The sequence below is a fragment of the Cibotium barometz genome, chromosome 37, assembly GCF_041138505.1.
Source record: "Cibotium barometz isolate CiBa-2024 chromosome 37, ASM4113850v1, whole genome shotgun sequence".
Classification (NCBI taxonomy): domain Eukaryota; kingdom Viridiplantae; phylum Streptophyta; class Polypodiopsida; order Cyatheales; family Cibotiaceae; genus Cibotium; species Cibotium barometz.
The window spans coordinates 41,161,592-41,181,356 of NC_141082.1; the positions used below are offsets into that span (position 1 = coordinate 41,161,592).

A 19,765-nucleotide genomic window follows, 5' to 3' on the forward strand; every position below is an offset into this window, starting at 1 on the left:
GAGACAGAGAGAGAGAGAGCGAGAGAGATGAAATAGGATTGCTAAGTTACACCACATGGTGGTTGTCAGAAAGTGCTATGAGGGCCTAGCTGATGTTTTTCCATAGGATATCACAAAGGTGGGCCTATCCCATTAGTAGCTCAAGGAGATATTTTCGACATGAAAGTGATGATTTGAGCATGCATGATTGTAAGGCAAGGCAACACAATCCTTGTAGTACATGATGTCTCATGACATACATTTGTTGTGGCCATAGATGTAAAGTGGTGCCAATTTCAATTGATTTGGCTCTATCTCTCATGTGTGGAAGCTTCTTTTTTTTTTTTATAATGCGAGATTTTTATTTGTATCAAGCAGTGTGCTTACGGATGAAAGTTGGAAGTTAGACTCGATCATGAGACCTTACCCATGTGTGAAAGCTTATTGGAGTGAATGAAGAGAGATTTTTATTTGTACCAAGCTGTGTCCTTCCGGATGAAGCTCAAGCTCTAAGTAAGCTCTAAGTAAGACTCGATCACGAGACCTTACCCATGTGTGGAAGCTCGTTGGAGTGAACGAAGAGTGCTTATTGCTACTTAGAGTATGTCTTTGCACTTCACGAACTGTGTGTGACTCGGTAATATATATCCAATCAATCCACAGCCGATACTTCCACCTCGCCAGAACGAACCTTGTAATTTCTTAGGCCCATGGTTTCTTTCTCGCCCACGTCGCGCACTGTGTAGATTGTTGGAATCACATCAACCTGTACAACTCGGAGCAAGGTGCGGCTTTGGGTTCGATCTCTGACTCGCTTTGGGGAATTGCGAGGGTGTGTGTCTGTGTGTGTGTGAGAGAGAGGCTTTACTCTGAGTGTATGTGTGTGGGTTTTACTGTGTGTGTGTGTGTGAGAGAGAGAGAGAGAGAGAGAGAGAGAGAGAGGGGTGGAGAGAGGGGGAGAGAGATCTGATGATGATGATGGTGGATCAGAAAGAGGAGGATGGATTGAAGAGGGGCACGGCCATGACTGAGAGAGCCACGTATGCTCGAGTGAGCGTTGGACATCAAAAGAAGTGAAGATTTTCTCCATCAAATGGACGGGCAGCAGCAGCAACAACACCATTCCTCTTCCTGCTGCTGCTGCTGCCAGCTTCCACACTACCATGGGCACCACAGTAAACCTTGTGATGACTACATTTGGCTTTCTTGTGAGCGCCATTTTCATCATCTTTGTGCTGTTTCGCTTGCTCTGCGCGCGGCTTCAGACCCGACGATTTGTCTCTGAATGGGCCCGAGGATCTTTTCTAAACCCTGTATGTTTTTTCTTCACGTTGTCTTTGAATGGCTCCTTTTTCTAATGAATGTCCCTGTTGCCTGAATGGTGGATTTAAGAGTCCCACAGAAACCACCATCCTTGGTGATTTGAGGTGAACGCATGCTTATCATGTTCATGCCTTGGTCACAGGATGGCGAGCGTGGCAGTAGTGGCATAGACCCACTTCTGCTCACCTTGTTTCCCACAATCAAGTTCAGTGGAGAAGTTTTTGCATCTCAAGAAGACGCAACGTAAGCTCTGCTCCCTGTCTCTTGTCATGGTGGAGACATTGCCTACATGTAATATTTGGGACCAACACTCTAGTTGCATGTGAAATATGCACTCTATATCTTCAAGTCTTGTTACATGCTGATCGCGGCCTCTGAAATCCTGTTTTCTTTGTTCACAGGTGTGCGGTTTGTCTGGGAGAGTATGAAGATAGAGACTCTCTCCGGATTCTGCCGCGGTGCGGGCATGCTTTTCATGTGAACTGCATTGATGCATGGCTTAGACAGCATTCAACTTGCCCAGTGTGCAGAATTCATCTTCAGAACTCCCCTACCAGAAGAAACATGCCTTCGCCTCTGCTGAGTGAGGCTGTGAGGTCACGCTTTAGTCCAGGTGCCATTCCTGAGAGTCTGTTTGAGCAGCCACTTTTTGATTCGAGTAGTCCAGTGTTGGAACCTGGGTCACGGCAACAACCGACCTCTGGAGCTGGTCATCCAACATAGTGCACATGTCATCCAGCTCCTTGAGACCAAGGAATGTTCTGAGTTTGCCAGTCAGAGTCGAGGAACTTTTCAAGTATGTGTTGTTGCAAATGGAATATCATCCACTGAAAGAATGCCTTCTTCTGGCCAAGCTGATAATGTGAGCAGAGACTTGAGGCTCTGTCTAGGTGATGCTGGCAGCATGGTGCAGGTCCAGATGCAGGCCGGCGATTCTTTTCGCAGGCAAAATGATAACAACCTACATGCATGCATGCTGAGGGTCGCTAATGGTTTTTCAGCAGGAAGGTGCCCCATAGATGATGACTGTGGAGGCAGGAGTTCTTTCTCCTCATGGATTAGAAGATCCCAAGAAAACTCCATTTTGGAATGCTCAAGTGAAAATATTGAGAGCAGTACCCAAAAAGATCTTTTGATTGATGAGAGATCGGAAGACCTAGTTCTAGGCTGGCCAACCCTTACTTTTCACACCCCAAGCTCACAACAGGCTGCCAATGATGTCCGGCACGAAATAGATGGCATGTAAAGCAACTCTTGGACATGCTTTGAAAGGTCCTGGAGATTCAGGCTGAGTGCAGATGTAACATAGACACTGTCAAATGTAATGTATTGCTCTATGGAGGAGCCTTGTAAAGTCCTATTTGTAATGTCCCTTTGAGGACCACATAAAATCATTTCAGAAAGCACTGTAGAGATTGCAAATCCATCAATACATGCACATTTCTTAACGTACCTTTCGATAATGTCGAAGTGGCAATGCATAGTTGCCAGAAGTGGCAACAGTGAGATGGGAAAAGACACTGAGTGGATGGAAGATGGGAAAAAGAAAAAATCGCCGATTACGAATAATTTTTTTTGCAATGAGTGGATCGTCAATGTGCATGGTGATGGAGGAATGGAAACGGTCTCAGTGGAGGGGAATGGGGATGGGGGAATGGCGATCATCCTTGTATTGATCGCCATTTAGGTGCTTGAAACACGGTTTTTCATGACAAATGTGCAGGCAATGTTGTGTACCGGAAGGCAGAGGCTGTTGATGGGGAACACCCATGACTTGATGGTACAGTACTTGGCCAGTCAATGCAGTAGAAACTCTAGGCATGATTCTCTTTTGACCAACATAACAAGAGGTGATAAGGACCAGGGAGCAGGTTGAGGAATTAATTAAAAAAAGCAAGGATAAATAGCTAGTACTTATTCTTTGTTGAAGTTCCAAGGGGACTTCATACTTTTACTCATGAAATTCACTAACCTTTAAGACCTTAACTGAAGCTAGTAACGGAACAGTGTTGGAGAGGATCTCAGTCCCTTGGAGGGGGGAGTGAGTTGCTTTCAAGCATCTTGACACAATAAGTGGCTTATGTAGGTGCTTTGCAACCATTGATGGGTTATCAATGCACGAAGATGTCTTGCTAGGCAATTTTGTGCCCTCAATATCTTTTGGCATGTAATTGCATTTATTCCAACAATTCTCAGGACTGAGAAGCAGCTGGATGTGAGCCCATCCTCGGAGGTTACTTGTCAATTTAGCAAAGATACGTTTGGTTTAAGGGCTTGTATGCATTCGGGTTGATAGTGACTGCAGTATCATGGTATTGGTCTTCAGTATTTGGTATTGGCTTCTTTGGTCATTGGCCTGGCCTTTAGGGTGGTGAGCTTTACCTCCTCTGCTGCCTCTTTGCTTGGGATTGTGGTTCTAGTTGCCAGTGTAGCAGTCGGGGGATAGAGTTGTGGCGAGGAGGCAACGGGGGTGATGAGGGTGATCAATGTCATAGTCACTAGAAACAAGAAACGGGGGGTGATGAGGGTGATCAATGTCATAGTCACTAGAAACAAGAAACGGGTACGGAAACGTTCGAGGAATGGAAATAGGGAAACGCGTTTTTAGGGGTGGAAACGCCGTTTCTTGTGACAATATCACTTGGGAAACGAGAAACGGCCATGGTACGGAAACGTTCAAGGAATGGAAATAGGGAAACGCGTTTTTAGGGGTGGAAACGTCGTTTCTTGTGACAATATCACTTGGGAAACGAGAAACGGCCATGGTACGGAAACGTTCGAGGAATGGAAATGGGGAAACGCGTTTTTAGGGGTGGAAACGTCGTTTCTTGTGACAATATCACTTGGGAAACGAGAAACGGCCATGGTACGGAAACGTTCGAGGAATGGAAATGGGGAAACGCGTTTTTAGGGGTGGAAACGTCGTTTCTTGTGACAATATCACTTGGGAAACGAGAAACGGCCATGGTACGGAAACGTTCGAGGAATGGAAATGGGGAAATGCGTTTTTAGGGGTGAAAACGTCGTTTCTTGTGACAATATCACTTGGGAAATGAGAAACGGCCATGGAAACAGATGTGGTTGTGAAACGGAGAAACGTGTTTCTAGGGTCTGAAACGGCCGTTTCCTGTGATTATGGTGATCTGCAATGCTATGTGGGTTGAGGTGGCTCTCATCTGGTTGCAGATGGGGTTAGGCGCTCGTTCCAGCTTGTCATGGCACCATCATCAAACCACAGGTGCCATGATCATTTTGGACTGCTCCATTTGGGTTCTCTATGGTTGGTTTGGGAGTAGGTTGGGTTGCTCTCAAAGTTAGCCTGGACTGGCAGTTCACTTTAATGGCCATAGTAACAGGTTGCAAATGGACCGTTTCCTGCTCAAAAATTGCAGAAATCTCAATCGCGAGTCAAGGTCGATGCTTTTTCCTGTCTCGTGTCACGATTTCCTAATCTCGTGTCACAATTTCCCCGACAAAGTTTTCCTTCTAAGCTTTTTGATTTTTCCAAACTTCCCATTTCTCTCGCCTTTTTTTTCTCTTGTTTATTTTGATTTTACAATTTTACCTGTCATGTCTACTACATAATGTTAAAACAGTTGAATGTATTCGGTCCGTAGGCATAAGCCCTTTCCGTTTCAGGCAAGGGCTTGGGGTTTTGTCCCTAAACAAACACTTGGCCAAATATAAGTTGCCTTTGCCTTGATTTGCAGGTGCACTTCTCTTAGACCCTTGGGTAGGTCTCTTGACCCTTTGGTTAGATCTCTTGAAGAATTCTTCCAACACCACCTCTTTGACCCTTGGGTAGATCTCTTGACCCCTTGGTACATCACTTAAAGAATTCCTCCAACAACTGTTGCAATTGTAATTCTAGATTTTAGACGCCAAAATGTGAACACTCGGCTTCTACCATTCCTACCACTGGAGGGTGGATCACATTGACCTTTCTTTTATGGTGCTAGATGCATTCATGACTATGTAAACATGATGAGGTTAGGAAGAAGCTGTGCAAGATGAGAGATGAAGAGTTTACATCACTCTATGCCCAACACACACACACACACACACACACACACACACACACACAAGGTATCAATACTTGGCTTCTACCACTATAGATTGGTGGATTACTTTGAGCTTCGCACTAGATGCATTCGTGGCTATGTAAAGCATTATGAGGTGAGGAGGTTGTGCAAGGTGAGTGAAAGATGAAGAGTTTAGTGCCCTCTATGCCCTTATATGAAGACCAAATCCCCCCCCCTCTCCCAAAAGAAAAAAACCCAATGAAGGTCTTATGCGGAATCTATGATCCAACGAAATGAACATCAACTTAAACTAAACTAACTAAAAAGTCCTAGTGTTTGTCTACTATGCCACTAGGAGATGCTTTATACCAATACAAGATTATTAGGTGGTGGTGTGAACATTTGGTTGGCACAATGGACTAGTTGGCGTAGGCTCTATACTTAGAGTTTTGGTCCCTCAACAAAAACTTTGACAAAACCCTCAAAACGGATTCCTCAATAATTTCGTGACATAGTATCAAGGTTTTGACTCAGATCTGACTAGGTTTTTAAACCCTCGGTACCCAAGGCTTTGGAAAGTCATAAACCTCGGCTTTTTTGTCGGATATCGAGGCTTTGAACATTAATTACTCTTAATTATTTTTTCAAATACCAAGGATAATGTCTGGGAAAAAGTGCATTGGTCCATCATTAGCTTACATCCACATATCACTATAAATCCCCCCTGTAGTGATGGTGTGAACATACGAAATGCTTCGAACTTCTCTAGTGAGAGAGCCTTCATGAACATATTTACCACATTGTGTGCAAAAAACATGAGCCTCTCCATGATATAATGATAATACACATCAATGTGCTTTGTGTAAGCATGAAATATTGGGCTCTGACATAGATTAAGCAACATAATTAAGGTGGATTAAACCACACTAAGAACTCCATAACAAGAGAGAAAGAGAGATTGCACACTCAACACTTGATCTCAATTCTATTCACAATGAACCATACAATGGTATAGGCTTTCTAGCCTTATCCCACTTTACATATCATCATCCATGTGGCAACTCCTTTTCCACTCTTTTGGTCAATTCTCACACACCATGCAATATTACATGTGGAATTCTTATCTTGCTACAATATCTTGCACCTCTAGGGTGCTTTCCCACATACACACAACACCACGATTACATCTCTCAACACTTATGATCTTATAACTTCTATCCCTATGGTGCACTTAGCATTATCTACTAAGGACTAATAGACATGGATGCTAGATCACTAAAATCTCAACACCCTCTCTTGATCTACATCCATACCACGCAGGGTGTGTAGTCAAGAAAGTTACAATGAGTGTCACAAAAAGACTCCTAAAAACATAATTAGCACAAAGCTTAAAGAAGTGTATCATTGGCCACATTGGCCTCATGATGGCTTCTCCAAGTCTTCTTGTCTTCATTCTTCTTATTCTCCTCATCCCGCGTCTTCTTGAAATAGACCTTGGCTTCATGTCCCTTTTTCTTGCAATAGTAGCAAGTCTTGAAAAACTTCTTCTTCTTCTTCTTATCTATGATGAGAGATGATTCCGCTTGAACTTGTGAGGTGGATTCCTTGGAAGTATTCTTGGCTTCCATCCTAGTTTCTTCAAGGATCAAAGACAACGTAACTAATGCAAGAGTCATGTTAGATTGGTTTGCAAGAGTAGACACACATTGCATAAGCATTAGGCATACTAGCAAGTAAGATGAAAATAGCTTCTTCTTCATCAATGGTGACCCGAGCTCCATTGACCTGATCTATTAGACTCGTGACATTGTTAACATGGTTAGCTACTGTCTCTTTTTCATCCACTTCCAGCATATATAGCTTCTTTCAAAGAAACACACTAGCTGATGCATTGACTTGGCCAAATATAGATCTAAGATGATTCCAAGCTTCATGACAACTCTTAGAAGAACTCACTTGATGAATTTGGTTATCTGAGAACCCACAAATGATAAATAATAAAAACTTTGAATCACTGCTTGTCCACTTTAGTGATATTATCAGGGTCGTCTCTTGAAGGCTTTCTCTCTGTGCCATTAACTATGGCCCAAAGTTCTCGATCTACTAATCCCATCTGCATCTTGATGCTCCATGTGTGATATTTGCAAATTTAAACTTCTGAACACAAGTATATTGAAGAGGAGGAGGGATACACCTGTTTAACTTGGAGGAGATGACGTCTCTTACTGAGAACGTGGCTTGAGCCTTGTGAAGCCAAGTTTGTAGCACATCCCGCACATTCTTCAAAGGACATTACAATCCACATTGACAGGTTTGATTGGGGAATGTTCAGGCTGAACACAAGTATATTGAAGAGGAGGAGGGATACAACTATGTAACTTGGAGGAATGTTCAGGCTGAACACAAGTATATTGAAGAGGAGGAGGGATACAACTGTGTAACTTGGAGGAGATGACGTCTCTTACTGATAACGTGGCTTGAGCCTTGTGAAGCCAAGTCTGTTAGCACATCCCGCAATTTATAGGTTTGAGTGTGCATCACTAGAGTCCATGAATTTAAGACTTTTGATTTATAGTTTAGTTCTTTAATAGTAATCATACTCCATTTGTGTTGTGCATCATTTTCAAGTGTTGTTTCTGTAGTTATGGATTTGAGTAAGACTGTTTAGATATACTACTTACTCCTTGTTTGCACACATTCCACATGTTTTGTGTGGCAAACACTTTCTCGCATATAACGTACATTGTCATGATCCAATGTGTGTCAAGAAGGAAGTGCCTGCAAAGTGGTTGGATGCTATGGGTAAGGCATTTGGTAGATTTGCAAGTGCACATATATGTTTAGAAACTACTTTTTCAAACTTCTAGTGTAGTTCAATGCCATGGTTAGTTAGTTGTAGTTCTAAGGTATTGACCATGTTTAGTTTTTGGCTGTACTTCAATGCCTTGCACTACTAGTTCAATGCCATGGTTAGTTAGTTGTAGTTCTAAGGTATTGACCATGTTTAGTTTTTAGTTTTACTTCAATGCCTTGAAGTGTTACCTATTAGTGGTACATAGTACTTGGATAGGCTGCCTTGCATGTGTTTGATTTCATTTCTAGCACTCTAATGTACTTCCTACATGTACTAAGTAGGACGTATATCATCTGTTAGATTAACTAGTGATGTTTAGTACTCCCAAAGCTATAATTGCATTGAAATAGTTCTCTTCATGCTTTTAAAGTAGTCAAATTCACTAGATAGAAAATGCTTTTAAAGTAGTCAAATTCACTAGATAGAAAATGCTAAGCTAAACATACAACCTTGCACAGAAGATAGGGAAATAATAAGAGAAACAACCATGCAAGGGTCGAGTTGGAGATTTTCACTTAGCCAACCCTAATGCAGGTTAACTCCCTTTTGTGAAGTTGCTAGGGGCTCACTCCACCACCACTTGTGTCACCCAAGTGGAGATTGACAAGCTAGGTGAAGAGCAAAGAAGGAGGGAGCTATGGAAAGCTCAAACTTCACTCCATGCCAACATGCATGCAAGAGGGATCTTGGTAGAGAGACAAGAGAGGGGAGTGGAGACGAGAAGCTAGATCATCACCATCCCTAACATGCACACACCACAATAATCAAGCATGCAAGCATCTACAATACAAGCAAACATCCACAAGCTCAAGAGAGTGAGAGAGAGAAAAACTCAATTGAGACTAGTGGGATTATCCCCTTTCATATTCCATGAAACGTCTTATATACAAGAGCTCTCATTTTATAATGTCTGGATGCCCATTTACAATTGGGGGGGCCCAAAACTAGCTTCCTAGCTCTATGTACATCTCATTCCTATGACTAGCATTACACAAGCCGTAACCTTGGTCATCCCATATCTCTTTTATCATTCAGCACTTTGTGCGGTTACAAAAAGATAAGTAACAAGAAGCGTAGCCACACGCTTGAAAAATGATGTTAAATGGAGTGGTTAACATAACCCCCTCCCTAATTCAAGTCCATCCTCAGAGCTGGCATGGATCTAACGATAGTAGATCAAATAGGTTTGGACAACAAAGTTGCGACGTGAGGTAGGATGCCAGAGGGGGGGGGCTCGATGGAAGACATGGTAGCTTGTCTAGAAAGTTGTCTCCATCATGTCTTCAAATGTTTGAAGGCACCAGGCGGGCATGCATTGGACGCGCTCGTAGAAGGTAGCCAAATATCTGCTTCAGTGTTGGCCCTTTGTTAATGTTAAAGGCCAAGCCTTGAGTGCCTTCATGATAATGGTTCCATTCTAGGAACATCTCTAGCAGCATGATGATCAAATTGAAGAATCTGATGGTGGTGAGGACCACTGCGGGATCTGGCCCCTGAGCATATCTTCGGATGAAGTCATGGATGCACTTTAACATTGTGGCTTCAATGCACGGATTCTAGGGCATCAGAGGAGCAAACCATAGGAAGTTGAAGAGTAGCTTTGGGTTCTTTTTCTACTCCTCATGGAAGAGATTCCAGGCCCATCTATGTCAGATCGGTAGGTATTCAAGTTTTATCCAGAGTGGGCGCGGCGCCTTGCAGTATTGCTCCCATATATACGGTTTTAGCAAGAAAGGGTGTTGCCAAGCCGGCTGCTCGACCATGAGATGGAAAGTGATGGGACGAGCAGTGGCGGGTGGCCAATGGTAGCCACCACGTTGTCAAGGGGGGTGGTGGCCAATGGTAGCCACCACGTTGTCAAGGGGGGTGCTCGCGCTTCCAGCTACGATGCTTTGCGTCAATGTAGGGATGCATGATGTGGATGTCCATGCGATCTGTGACCTTGGTGAATGGTTCCTCTTGGAGTTGATGATCAAGCGGGATCCGAATTGCTTGCTCGAATTGTGTTGACTCTAGGGGATCATGCCAATCAAGGGGGTTGAGTGGAGGGGGGTCGAATTCCTCGGGCTCACGTGGTGGCAGTCGTGGGATCTTGCCTTCTTCCAAGGGTAGGGGAGGAGTTTCTTGGTGGCGGTGGGGACGAGGTTGGAGGGGTGGGTGATGTAGAGGAAACAATGGCGAGTCTAGTGGTAAGGACTGGGGGATGCCTAGCCAATGTTGAGGGTGATTCTGTAAGGGCATTGGGTAGGCCTAAGTTCAGTGTTACGATTGGAGGTGAGGGGGGGTTGGTGAGCGAGGTGGAGTGGGGAGATGGATGGGTGTTATTGTCGGGCATTGACCGCTGTCCCCAAGAAACCTGCTAAGAGTCTCTAGTTATACGCACAACAACGTACACTAGGCGGATACGGAACAGACACAACACATGCACATTCTAGAGGCTATGGATAACTACTTGAAGGATTCGACTGTGTAAGACTAATATACTCTTGCAAGAAATCCTGACCCACTAAAATAATAAGAAGAAGACATTGGAGACTTAACGGGTAACTCAACTGGACATGTTACGTGAGTAGAAAAATGAATATACAGAGATACAAGGTAATGGCACATATATAGAGAGAACAAAAAGAGACACTCTTGCTTTATTCTGAGAAGAACCTATGATACAATTGATAGCTAGCCTTGTAAAGTTCAAGTTACATCCTTTTATGCTGCTTGTTTGTTGTAGCATAAAATGGATATTGCTTGCTTGCAGTATCCATACTGTGATTCCTTAGTGATAAAGTGCGCCAACTTGGTGTTAAGGAAGCATCGGCTCTGTGTGATAAAGTGTGTCAGGCTGACATCCGGGCGGCGGACTTTGACATTCCACAACGCTGATATTTGACTCGGCAGGCGGCAGGGGCGGTAGTCCAGTTGTAGTAGTCAGGCTTGGCCTCTACAGCCAACACCTCGCATGCCTGGTGGATCGGATTCCCAATTTGATGACTCGAACTTGGAAACTTGCATTCTTCTAGAATGTTAGATGCCTGGCTGTAGAGGTTGGCTAGTGACTTTGCCTTGGCAACCTTAGTGTCTAGACTTCTGAACCTAGTGGCCGGCACATCCGTGTCTTTGATGTGGAAGAATGGATGCAAAAGGTGGAAGATGAAGGACAGCTTCTGCGAGATGAATTTTGGGAGGATCTCTGGAACACGGATGCTCAGGGCATGCTTCTGCGGAAAGTTGTCCATCCTCCTCTAAGCTTGGGTAATGGTGACCATTCGATCATGTAGCTCATCATATTTCTTTTGGGATCTGTTGCATGATCCTTCAGAGTAGAGCTATTGTCGATTCTTCTTTAGAGGAGGAACCTCCAGAGTAAGGCACCATGGCTAGTTTTAGGTTTCCTAGGCTTGAGCCTTTTTGGCTCCTTTCTTCGCATTGCCTCTCTGGACTATTGCTTTTCGACCCAATCGGACACTTCTGTTAGACTTTATGATGTTCCTACCAGGTGACCACTTTCTACTTCCCCTTCTTATATATCTGAGGTCAGTTCTTTCCCGACCTCTGGAGTCCCAAGTTGCATAGATCTTGTCACTGCCATGGTTGATTATTCGACCGCCTTTGTGGTTGGTCGGACGATTTCCTGCTCATCCAAGGCTTGGATCTCTACTGCATTTACTACTGATAGACCAAATGCTGAAGCTTGGGCTCCCTCTACTTCTATTCTTACTCCAAATCTCACACTTTGACTTCCGGTGGCCTTGTGCATGGCAATAAAAGCTTGTGAAGGTAGGCCTTTGAACACCGGCCATGTCTCGACGACGAGAGGAAAGTTCACCCCCGTGGGTAGAATTGGGGACTTTGGTACGGGTCCAGCGGAGCCATCGGCTGGGCAGGTTGGACGGTGGCCACAATGGGAGCTTGGATCACCGGATGCGGAGGGGCTTGCCTCCCATTGTAGTGGTAGGCTTCAGTGGTGTGTGTGGCCATTTTGCAAATGTCGCACCAGAGTTCATTCAAGCCGCATTCCTTGGCTCCATGTCCATGATGATGGTGGGTGACACCTTACACACCAAGTGCTTGACCGAACAGATGGGGTGGACTTTGCATCTTCACTGGTCAACTGAGCCATGGCTGCAAACGAGTTCCTTGGCTGTCTTCTCTGCCTTCTTGCTCTTTGACTGTGCCTTATGATCTTCCTCCTCCTCCTCCTCCGATTCCTCACTTGGTGACGAGTTATCAAAATCATTGTCCTTATCTGAAGACTCGGAAGTGGAATTCTTGGACTTCCTTTTACTCTTGGACTTGCCTATGGACTTGCCTTTGCTTTTGATGGAGCCTACCACAGCACCCGCTCTACCCGAAGATTTGATTCTACAAGCTACTCCATAGTGATGGTAGTTAGGTTTTTGACACCAGGAATGGACTGTTTGACTTGCTTTTGCTGAGACTTGGTTCATCCGCACAGCTTATCCAGCACATACACTGATGTCTTATCTTCTCTGAGAACCATTGAAGGAAGGTATCATGGATGGCATCGTAAGTGGGGAAATGGGCGTACTCCTAATGAGCCACCAAGAGAGCGGCACTCCTCTGTAAGGTTGGGACAAATGTAGCCTTTTTAAGGTGTTAGTTTACTGGGCTGAGTACGTTTACGTGCCAAGCACTGTCGAACAGTAGGATGTGAGCATTTTCATCCTCCGAGGATTTCCTAGAGAACTTGGGAGACTTCATGGTGATAGCTGGTCGGCAACATGTTGTAGTTAGAGGGGACGGGGTTGTGGGGGTGGGGGAGGTGGTATGAATAGTGCTGGGGGTGGGGTTTTTGATTCTTCTTTAGATTAGGATTCGGGCTCTTCAGGTTTGGATTCAATGGGTTGCACTTCGGGTTTGGAAAAAAGGAGTTCTCGAGCTTGGTCACACTCATAAGTAGCGCCTTTCACGTGCTCACATGAAGGATGGGTTCAAAAACAAGGAAAATAGATTCAAACACAATGACAATTAGGCAGCAAGCAAAATGGCACCAACAAGAAGCAACAAAAAGCATCGTGGTCGCGAAAGTGTTTTTCGGACACACTGACCGCTATCCCCGAGCAACTTGATGAGAGTCTCTAGTTATGCGTGCAGCATACACCAGGAAGATACGGAACATATGCAACACAAGCATAGCCTACAGGCTACGGATCTTGCAAGCATTTAACTACGTAAGACTTATCTAATCTTGCAATAAATCACGACCACTAAAATAAGAAGAAGAAGACACTGGAGACTTAACTCGCAACTCCACTAAACATGTTACGTGAGTAGAAAAATGAATATACAGAGATATAAGGTAACAACGCATATACAGAGAGAACAAAAAGAGAGTGTCTTGCTTTATTCCCTCCAAGAAGACCCTATGATACAATTGACAGCTAGCCTTGCAAAGTTCAGGTTTCATCCTTTTATATTGCTTGCTTACAATATCCGTTGTAGTATCCATTTGGTACTATGATTCCTTAGTGAGATAAAGTGCATCGACTGGGTGTTAAGGAAGTGTCCGCTCTGTGATAAAGTGTGTTGGCATGACTGACATCCGGCAGGCTCTGGGCATTCAGCGACACTGACATTCAATTGGGGGATAGGGGCGGTAGTCCATTTGCGGTAGTATGGCTTGACCTATGGCCAATAGGTGTAGAGGATTGTGAGGGGAAGAGTGGGAGTGTTGTGGTGCCAGGTGGGGGTGGGGGTGGTTGTGTGCTGGTGCTTGGGTGTGAGAGGAGCTGGGGAGCAGAAGTTGATGAGGGGGAGATGAGGGTGGTGGTGGTTGAGGGGGTTGGGCTCCTCGGACTCCATCGCCTCCGTTGTTGTCATCGTGGTCGCTATCATTGTCTTTTTCGTCAGACTATTCAAGGCCATGGGCTTTGAAGAAGACCTTGGCCTCTGCAGCTTCTTTGAGGGTAAACTCCATTGGAAACAACACATGTGAGTCATCAAATTGAACGATGCTTGTGGCTTGCATGACCTCCATTTGGATATGACATCTATGATAAAGAATGAGGAGGCCGATTGCAAAGTATGGGGAAGCTCATCTCGTCGAAGGGAGTGGTAAATTGCATAGATGATGTAATATCCTTTGTGGTGGAGGTAGCGGAGGGCGTTGGTTGTCCATTGGGATGGGTATGGGTAAGGATAGAGCCCATCTGGGACAGAGAGGTCGATGACATCATTTGAGTCCCTGAGCATCCCGAAGTGTAGGAGGTGGGACCATCTCATGAGGTTTTCTCGGAGAGGGTGTAGGAAGGTCAAAGAAGATGTGGGGGTGGGTGAAAGAAATGAGGCCCTGGAAGAAGAACTGTGAGAGGAGGGCAATGCTGTGGAGTGGGATCTTGGTGAGGATATATGCGTATGTGGTGTAGGAGAGAGGTTTGTCAAGGAAAATGTTGTGTTGAAGCAAGTTGAGGTGGTCGATCCTGTAATGGAGATCGAGGAGCTGGTAGGGACTCTGGGGAGGGATGGCAAGGAGAGGGAGCTCCATCGCAGTGTCCATCAAGGCATCAAACTTCTTCTCGATGGCATTGGAGGAGGGGCAAAAGGGTATTGGTGGTGGCTGTGTAGCTCTTGCTTCCAAGGCTTTCAGCTGCACCTCTTTTTGGTGGAGCCTCTCCTCTATCCCGTGGTAGTGTTGAAAGTTGAGAGAGGTTTTGTTGAGGGCCTCTTCTATGGTACTGGCTCTTTGCTTGAAGTCTTGGGTTACGGCCTGGGCAAGAGAGAGGTCATGGGGTAGCCCATTGTGTTGCCTCCTGTGCTGCTTGGAGCTAGTGCTGGAGTTCTAAAAAGGAGGATAGGGTGTTGATCAAGCGTTGCTCCTGAACCCAACTAAATTAGCTGGCGCTATAACTATGCCAGTCTCTAGAATGGCTATCACACAGTAGCCTGCCATCCCACTGGCCGCATATCACCCATGATCTCACCAACCATGCCAGTGGTGTAAGTGTGGGGCCTATCCCCCACGCGGGTCATTAGTGTCTACCGCCTCACTAGATGAGCTCGATATCTCAACACTCCCCCTCGAGCTCAGCTCCATCTCATGTACACCAAGTGAAGCCTTGAATCTGCAGAGCTTCTCTGTACCCAACTCTTTGGTGAAGATGTCAGCGACCTGATCCTGTGTGCTGACATAAACAAGGTCAACGTCTCCTGCCAAAACCTTCTCTCTAACAAAATGGTAGTGGACCTCTATATGCTTTGTGCGAGCATGAAAAACTGGGTTCCTGGCCAACTGTATACTGGTAATGTTGTCATAGAAAATGACAACTTTTCTATCCACCACTGATAGACCCAAATTTGCAAGTAGCTTTCTCAACCAAGATACCTCACATGCTGCCATAGCAGCACCTCTGTACTCAGCCTCCGTACTAGATAGAGCAACCGTAGGCTGCTTCTTGATGCTCCAAGTCACAGCAGCACTCCCCAAAGAAAACATGAAGCCACTAGTAGATCTATCCAATCAACATCTATGTACCCATATACACATATCTCTGTCCCAGTTTCATAAAATAGTCCACAATGCAAAGTAGACCTCACATACCTCAGTATCAAGAAATATCTAAGCTCCCCCAGATCCTTCATCTAAAACTTCTGTGTAAGCAAGATCTTTACATCAAAGATCTCTGCATCATGGTCCCCCGTAATAATCAGGTCATCTACATAGATGACAACAAGCACAACCCCTCTATCACTGTGTCTTACATACAGCGAGAAATCTGCATCGACTACATGAAAGCCAATAGTGACAAGATATTCAGAAATCTTGTCAGACCATGCTCTTGGTGCTTGTTTTAAGCCACACAAGGCTTTCTTTAACCTGCAAACATGCTCGGGGTGACTCACATCCTCATAACCAGGTGGCTGCAACATATACACCTCTTCCAACAAATCCCCATGCAAGAATGCATTCTTTACATCCTCATAACCAGGTGGCTGCAACATATACACCTCTTCCAACAAATCCCCATGCAAGAATGCATTCTTTACATCCATCTGATGTAAAGACCATTGCTTTGACACAGCCACTACTATCATAACTCTCACTGTTGCCATCTTGGCAACTGGGCTAAAAGTTTCCTCATAATCAATGCCATATAATTGCGCATATCCTTTGGCTACAAATCTAGCCTTGTACCTGCTTATGCTTCCATCACTGTTATGTTTTACTTTGTACACCCACTTGCATCCAATGGCTTTCTTGCCTTCAGGCAATTGCACTAAATTCCATGTCTCATTTCCATATAGTGCATCCATCTCCTTATCCATAGCTTTCTCCTAACACACATTTCCAATAGCCTCATCAATGCATGTGGGCTCTACAACCTGTACAACTTTTGCCATGTATGCATAGTGATGTGCCACATAACCAACATAGGTAAACCTCTGCAAGCACAGGATTCTTTACTCTCCCAGATCTTCGCAGCTTTGCATTCATGGCTTCCATAGCCTTCTTTACACCAGGTGTTCTCATAGAGCTGGTATCCCAAGATCCTCATCAAGGCTCATCTCTGAGCCACTAGACTCTCCACAACATGAGAATGCCCTGCAGAAATGTCCGACATACTAAGGGGCTCAATCACTTTCTCTTTGCCTTTATGTGATGTACTAATCACATTTGTAGGACTAGTATTATGACAAAGCCTGCCACTCCATGGTCTATCAATTATTGACCACTCAAAGACTGTGATTGCTGACTTGCATTCTGTGCAACCACTCACATCAACCACTTGCATTCTGTGCAACCACATTTCCACTCACATCAGCCCCAATAGCTTTTTTTTCAGCAGCATACCAGCTACTCATCTCATCAAAAACAACATCCCTGCTTACCCTCAACTCACATGTAGCAGGGTTATAACACCTGTATCCCTTTTGCTCAAGGGAATACCCAATAAAGACACACTTTTCAGCTTTTGGATCTAGCTTAGTTCTCAGCTCATCTAGCACATGCACATATGCAATGCATCCAAAGACTTTCAGATGAGACAAATCAGGTTTTCTGCCAGTAAACCTCTCCTCTGGAGTTACATCATGTATGGCTGCAGTTGGAGTCCTGTTCATGATGTAAACTGCTGTAGAAACAGCCTCAGCCCATTAGCTATGCGGCATATTCTTCTCTCCCATCAATGCTCACGCAATCTCAGCAACGTGCCTGTTTTTTCGCTCAGCAACTCCATTTTGCTGCGGAGTGTATCTGCATGTAAACTGTCTCCAAATACCATTCTTCTTCAAAAATTCAAAGAACTCATTGGAGAAGTACTCTCCCCCTCCATCTGACCTTAGGCACTTTACATATTTCCCTGTTTGCTTTTCAACCATAACTCTGAAATTTTGAAAATGAGTGAACACCTCACCCTTCTCCTTCATAAAGTATACCCACACTTTCCTTGTGTGGTCATCAATAAATGTCACATAATACCTGCAGCCTCCCATAGACATGGTCTTCGTAGGACCCCATACATCTAAATGCACAACATCTACTGCATTTCTACTCACATTTCTATTACGTGGAAATACATGCTTTGTTTGCTTTCCAAATTGGCATGCTTCACATATTCTCTGCATACCTTCAACTTTAAACTTTGGCAGCCCTGTCACAATTCCTGTAGTCTGCATAGACTTCATTCTCTACACATTCACATGTCCAATTCTTTTATGCCAAATGTTTGTGTCTGCTAAACCATTTGCAAACATCCCAGCACTCACTTCAAGCATGTTTACATTCAATGTAAACATTTTGCCCACTCTATTGCATTTTGCCACCAACCTGCACTTGTCTTTAAAGTCTTCAACATAACAACCATCGAGATTAAACCAAACTTGCAAACCCTGCTCAATCATCTGGCCAACTAAAACCAGATTCTTTGCTATGTTTGGAACATGAAGTACATCTACAAGGTACTTCACTTTGCCATCCTGCAGCATAGATAATGGCACATCTCCAACATGGGCAATTGGATGAGCAGTGTCATCCCCTGCTTCCACAAAACCTGGTCTTTCAAGGTTTTTTATCTCCTTGAACCACTCCCCATGAATTTCATGTGGTTCGAAGCACCTGAACCAACGTACCATACATCATCTTTATGTGCTGCTTTAACATTTTCAGACATGGCATTAACGACATGCTGCATAACAAACAACCTTTCATCATCCTCATTATTTTTGCTCGAGGATGCATAGTTGTTTTGCTGCAATTTTCCATTTTGCATGTTAGCCTGCTTCTTATAATAATCTGCCTGTACATGTCCAGGTTTACCACCACAATAAAAGCATCCACGTGTATCATTATACTACCTTTGCCAATTTCCACGACCTCTTTGTCTCCCCCTGCCTCTGAATTGGCCTCTTCCACCTGCGTGTTGTTGTTGTGAATTCTGGGACTGTTGTTGCTCTGCTACTGGCCATAATTCTGATTACCTATTCGGCCACCTCCTTGGCCGCATCCACGGCCTCCTCTACCTCGTCCTCTTCCTAAACTTGTGTAGAAGGCATGTTGCTCTGAACTGTTTTTGTTTTGTGAAGACTGTTGGTCTTCACCCAAGCTCTTCTCTTCTATAATCAACATAGACACCAAATCTATGAAATTGGGAATCTTTTCTCGAGTCTGAATAGACGTCTCTTGAACGCCTTGTATTGTGGCTTGAGACCATGTAGATAGACTTGCACCTTATCATCATCATCTACTACTAAAACGCTAATAGATGCAAGGGATTCTACAATACCCTTGATCTTCAATGCATAGTCATTCATAGACATACTCTTTTTCTCCACAGTATGAAGTTCATTCTTTAACTGTATCTTTCGCACCTTGGTATTCATTTCATAGAGTTTTACCAAGGTGTCCCATGCCTCCTTGGGGGACTTGGCATCTTGTATATGCCCAATCATGGTGTCTTGTATACTGATAGAGAGGAGCCAATACATAACTTTGCTGGCTCCTTGGTTCCAATCCTTGAACTCTTTCACATCTGCAGCAGTCGGATTGATCTCCAGTATCTCTGGTGCCTCTTCATGCTAACCTTCTATGTAGTCCAAGTAACCCTTTCCCATCAAGAAATTTGTCAACTTGAACCTCCAAGCATGGAAGTTGTTCTTATCAAGCTTCTCAGCAACAATCTGGTTTATGCCATCATTTGACATCTTGCCAGACACACAAATTTACCAGAAACAGCACTTTGGTTTGTCCTGCACAAACTGTTGTATAATCTACAGCGGTACTGTATTATACTACAGTTAAATGTCACAACCAGTGACCTCAATGTGCATACATACACCCAATGGCAACTGTTGACGTCCTTACAGCACACACAATGTCTGCACAACCAATCTATCTTCCTGCAGTTCTTAAAATAGAGTTCTCCAGAGAATCAATGACTTACCCGCAATGCTCAAAATCGCCTGCTTTCTGAAAAACGAAGGTCCTAACACGCCCAAAATGCGCTTTCAGCCCAAAAAATTATGTCCGATAGGTAGGATGACAGAATAGTTGCCCTATAGCTTTACTCCCACGAAGAAAGCTCCTCAATCTTGCTGGTGCCTCCCGTAGAAAATAGAGCTCCCGATAAGGGTGTAG

The 19,765-nt window shown here is 44.4% G+C and overlaps 1 protein-coding gene across 1 annotated transcript; it reads left to right on the forward strand.

Moving 5' to 3' along the window:
- Positions 1 to 314: 314 nt before the first annotated feature.
- LOC147617274 (RING-H2 finger protein ATL38-like) lies at positions 315 to 2,705 on the forward strand. The gene is made up of 4 exons (XM_086776907.1): positions 315 to 764; positions 970 to 1,292; positions 1,445 to 1,545; positions 1,704 to 2,705. Exons 2-4 carry the CDS (start codon positions 1,143 to 1,145, stop codon positions 2,023 to 2,025), a joined length of 573 nt encoding a protein of 190 aa, XP_086633033.1. The 5' UTR covers positions 315 to 764; positions 970 to 1,142; the 3' UTR covers positions 2,026 to 2,705.
- Positions 2,706 to 19,765: the final 17,060 nt, after the last annotated feature.

What these genes read in the sequence shown, in the direction of transcription:
- LOC147617274 (XM_086776907.1), top strand. Translation starts at nt 1,143, where the DNA reads ATGGGCACCACAGTAAACCTTGTGATGACTACATTTGGCTTTCTTGTG. An exon ending in GAGGATCTTTTCTAAACCCT is followed by an intron (nt 1,293 to 1,444) that starts GTATGTTTTTTC and finishes CCTTGGTCACAG; the next exon opens with GATGGCGAGCGTGGCAGTAG. An exon ending in GCATCTCAAGAAGACGCAAC is followed by an intron (nt 1,546 to 1,703) that starts GTAAGCTCTGCT and finishes CTTTGTTCACAG; the next exon opens with GTGTGCGGTTTGTCTGGGAG.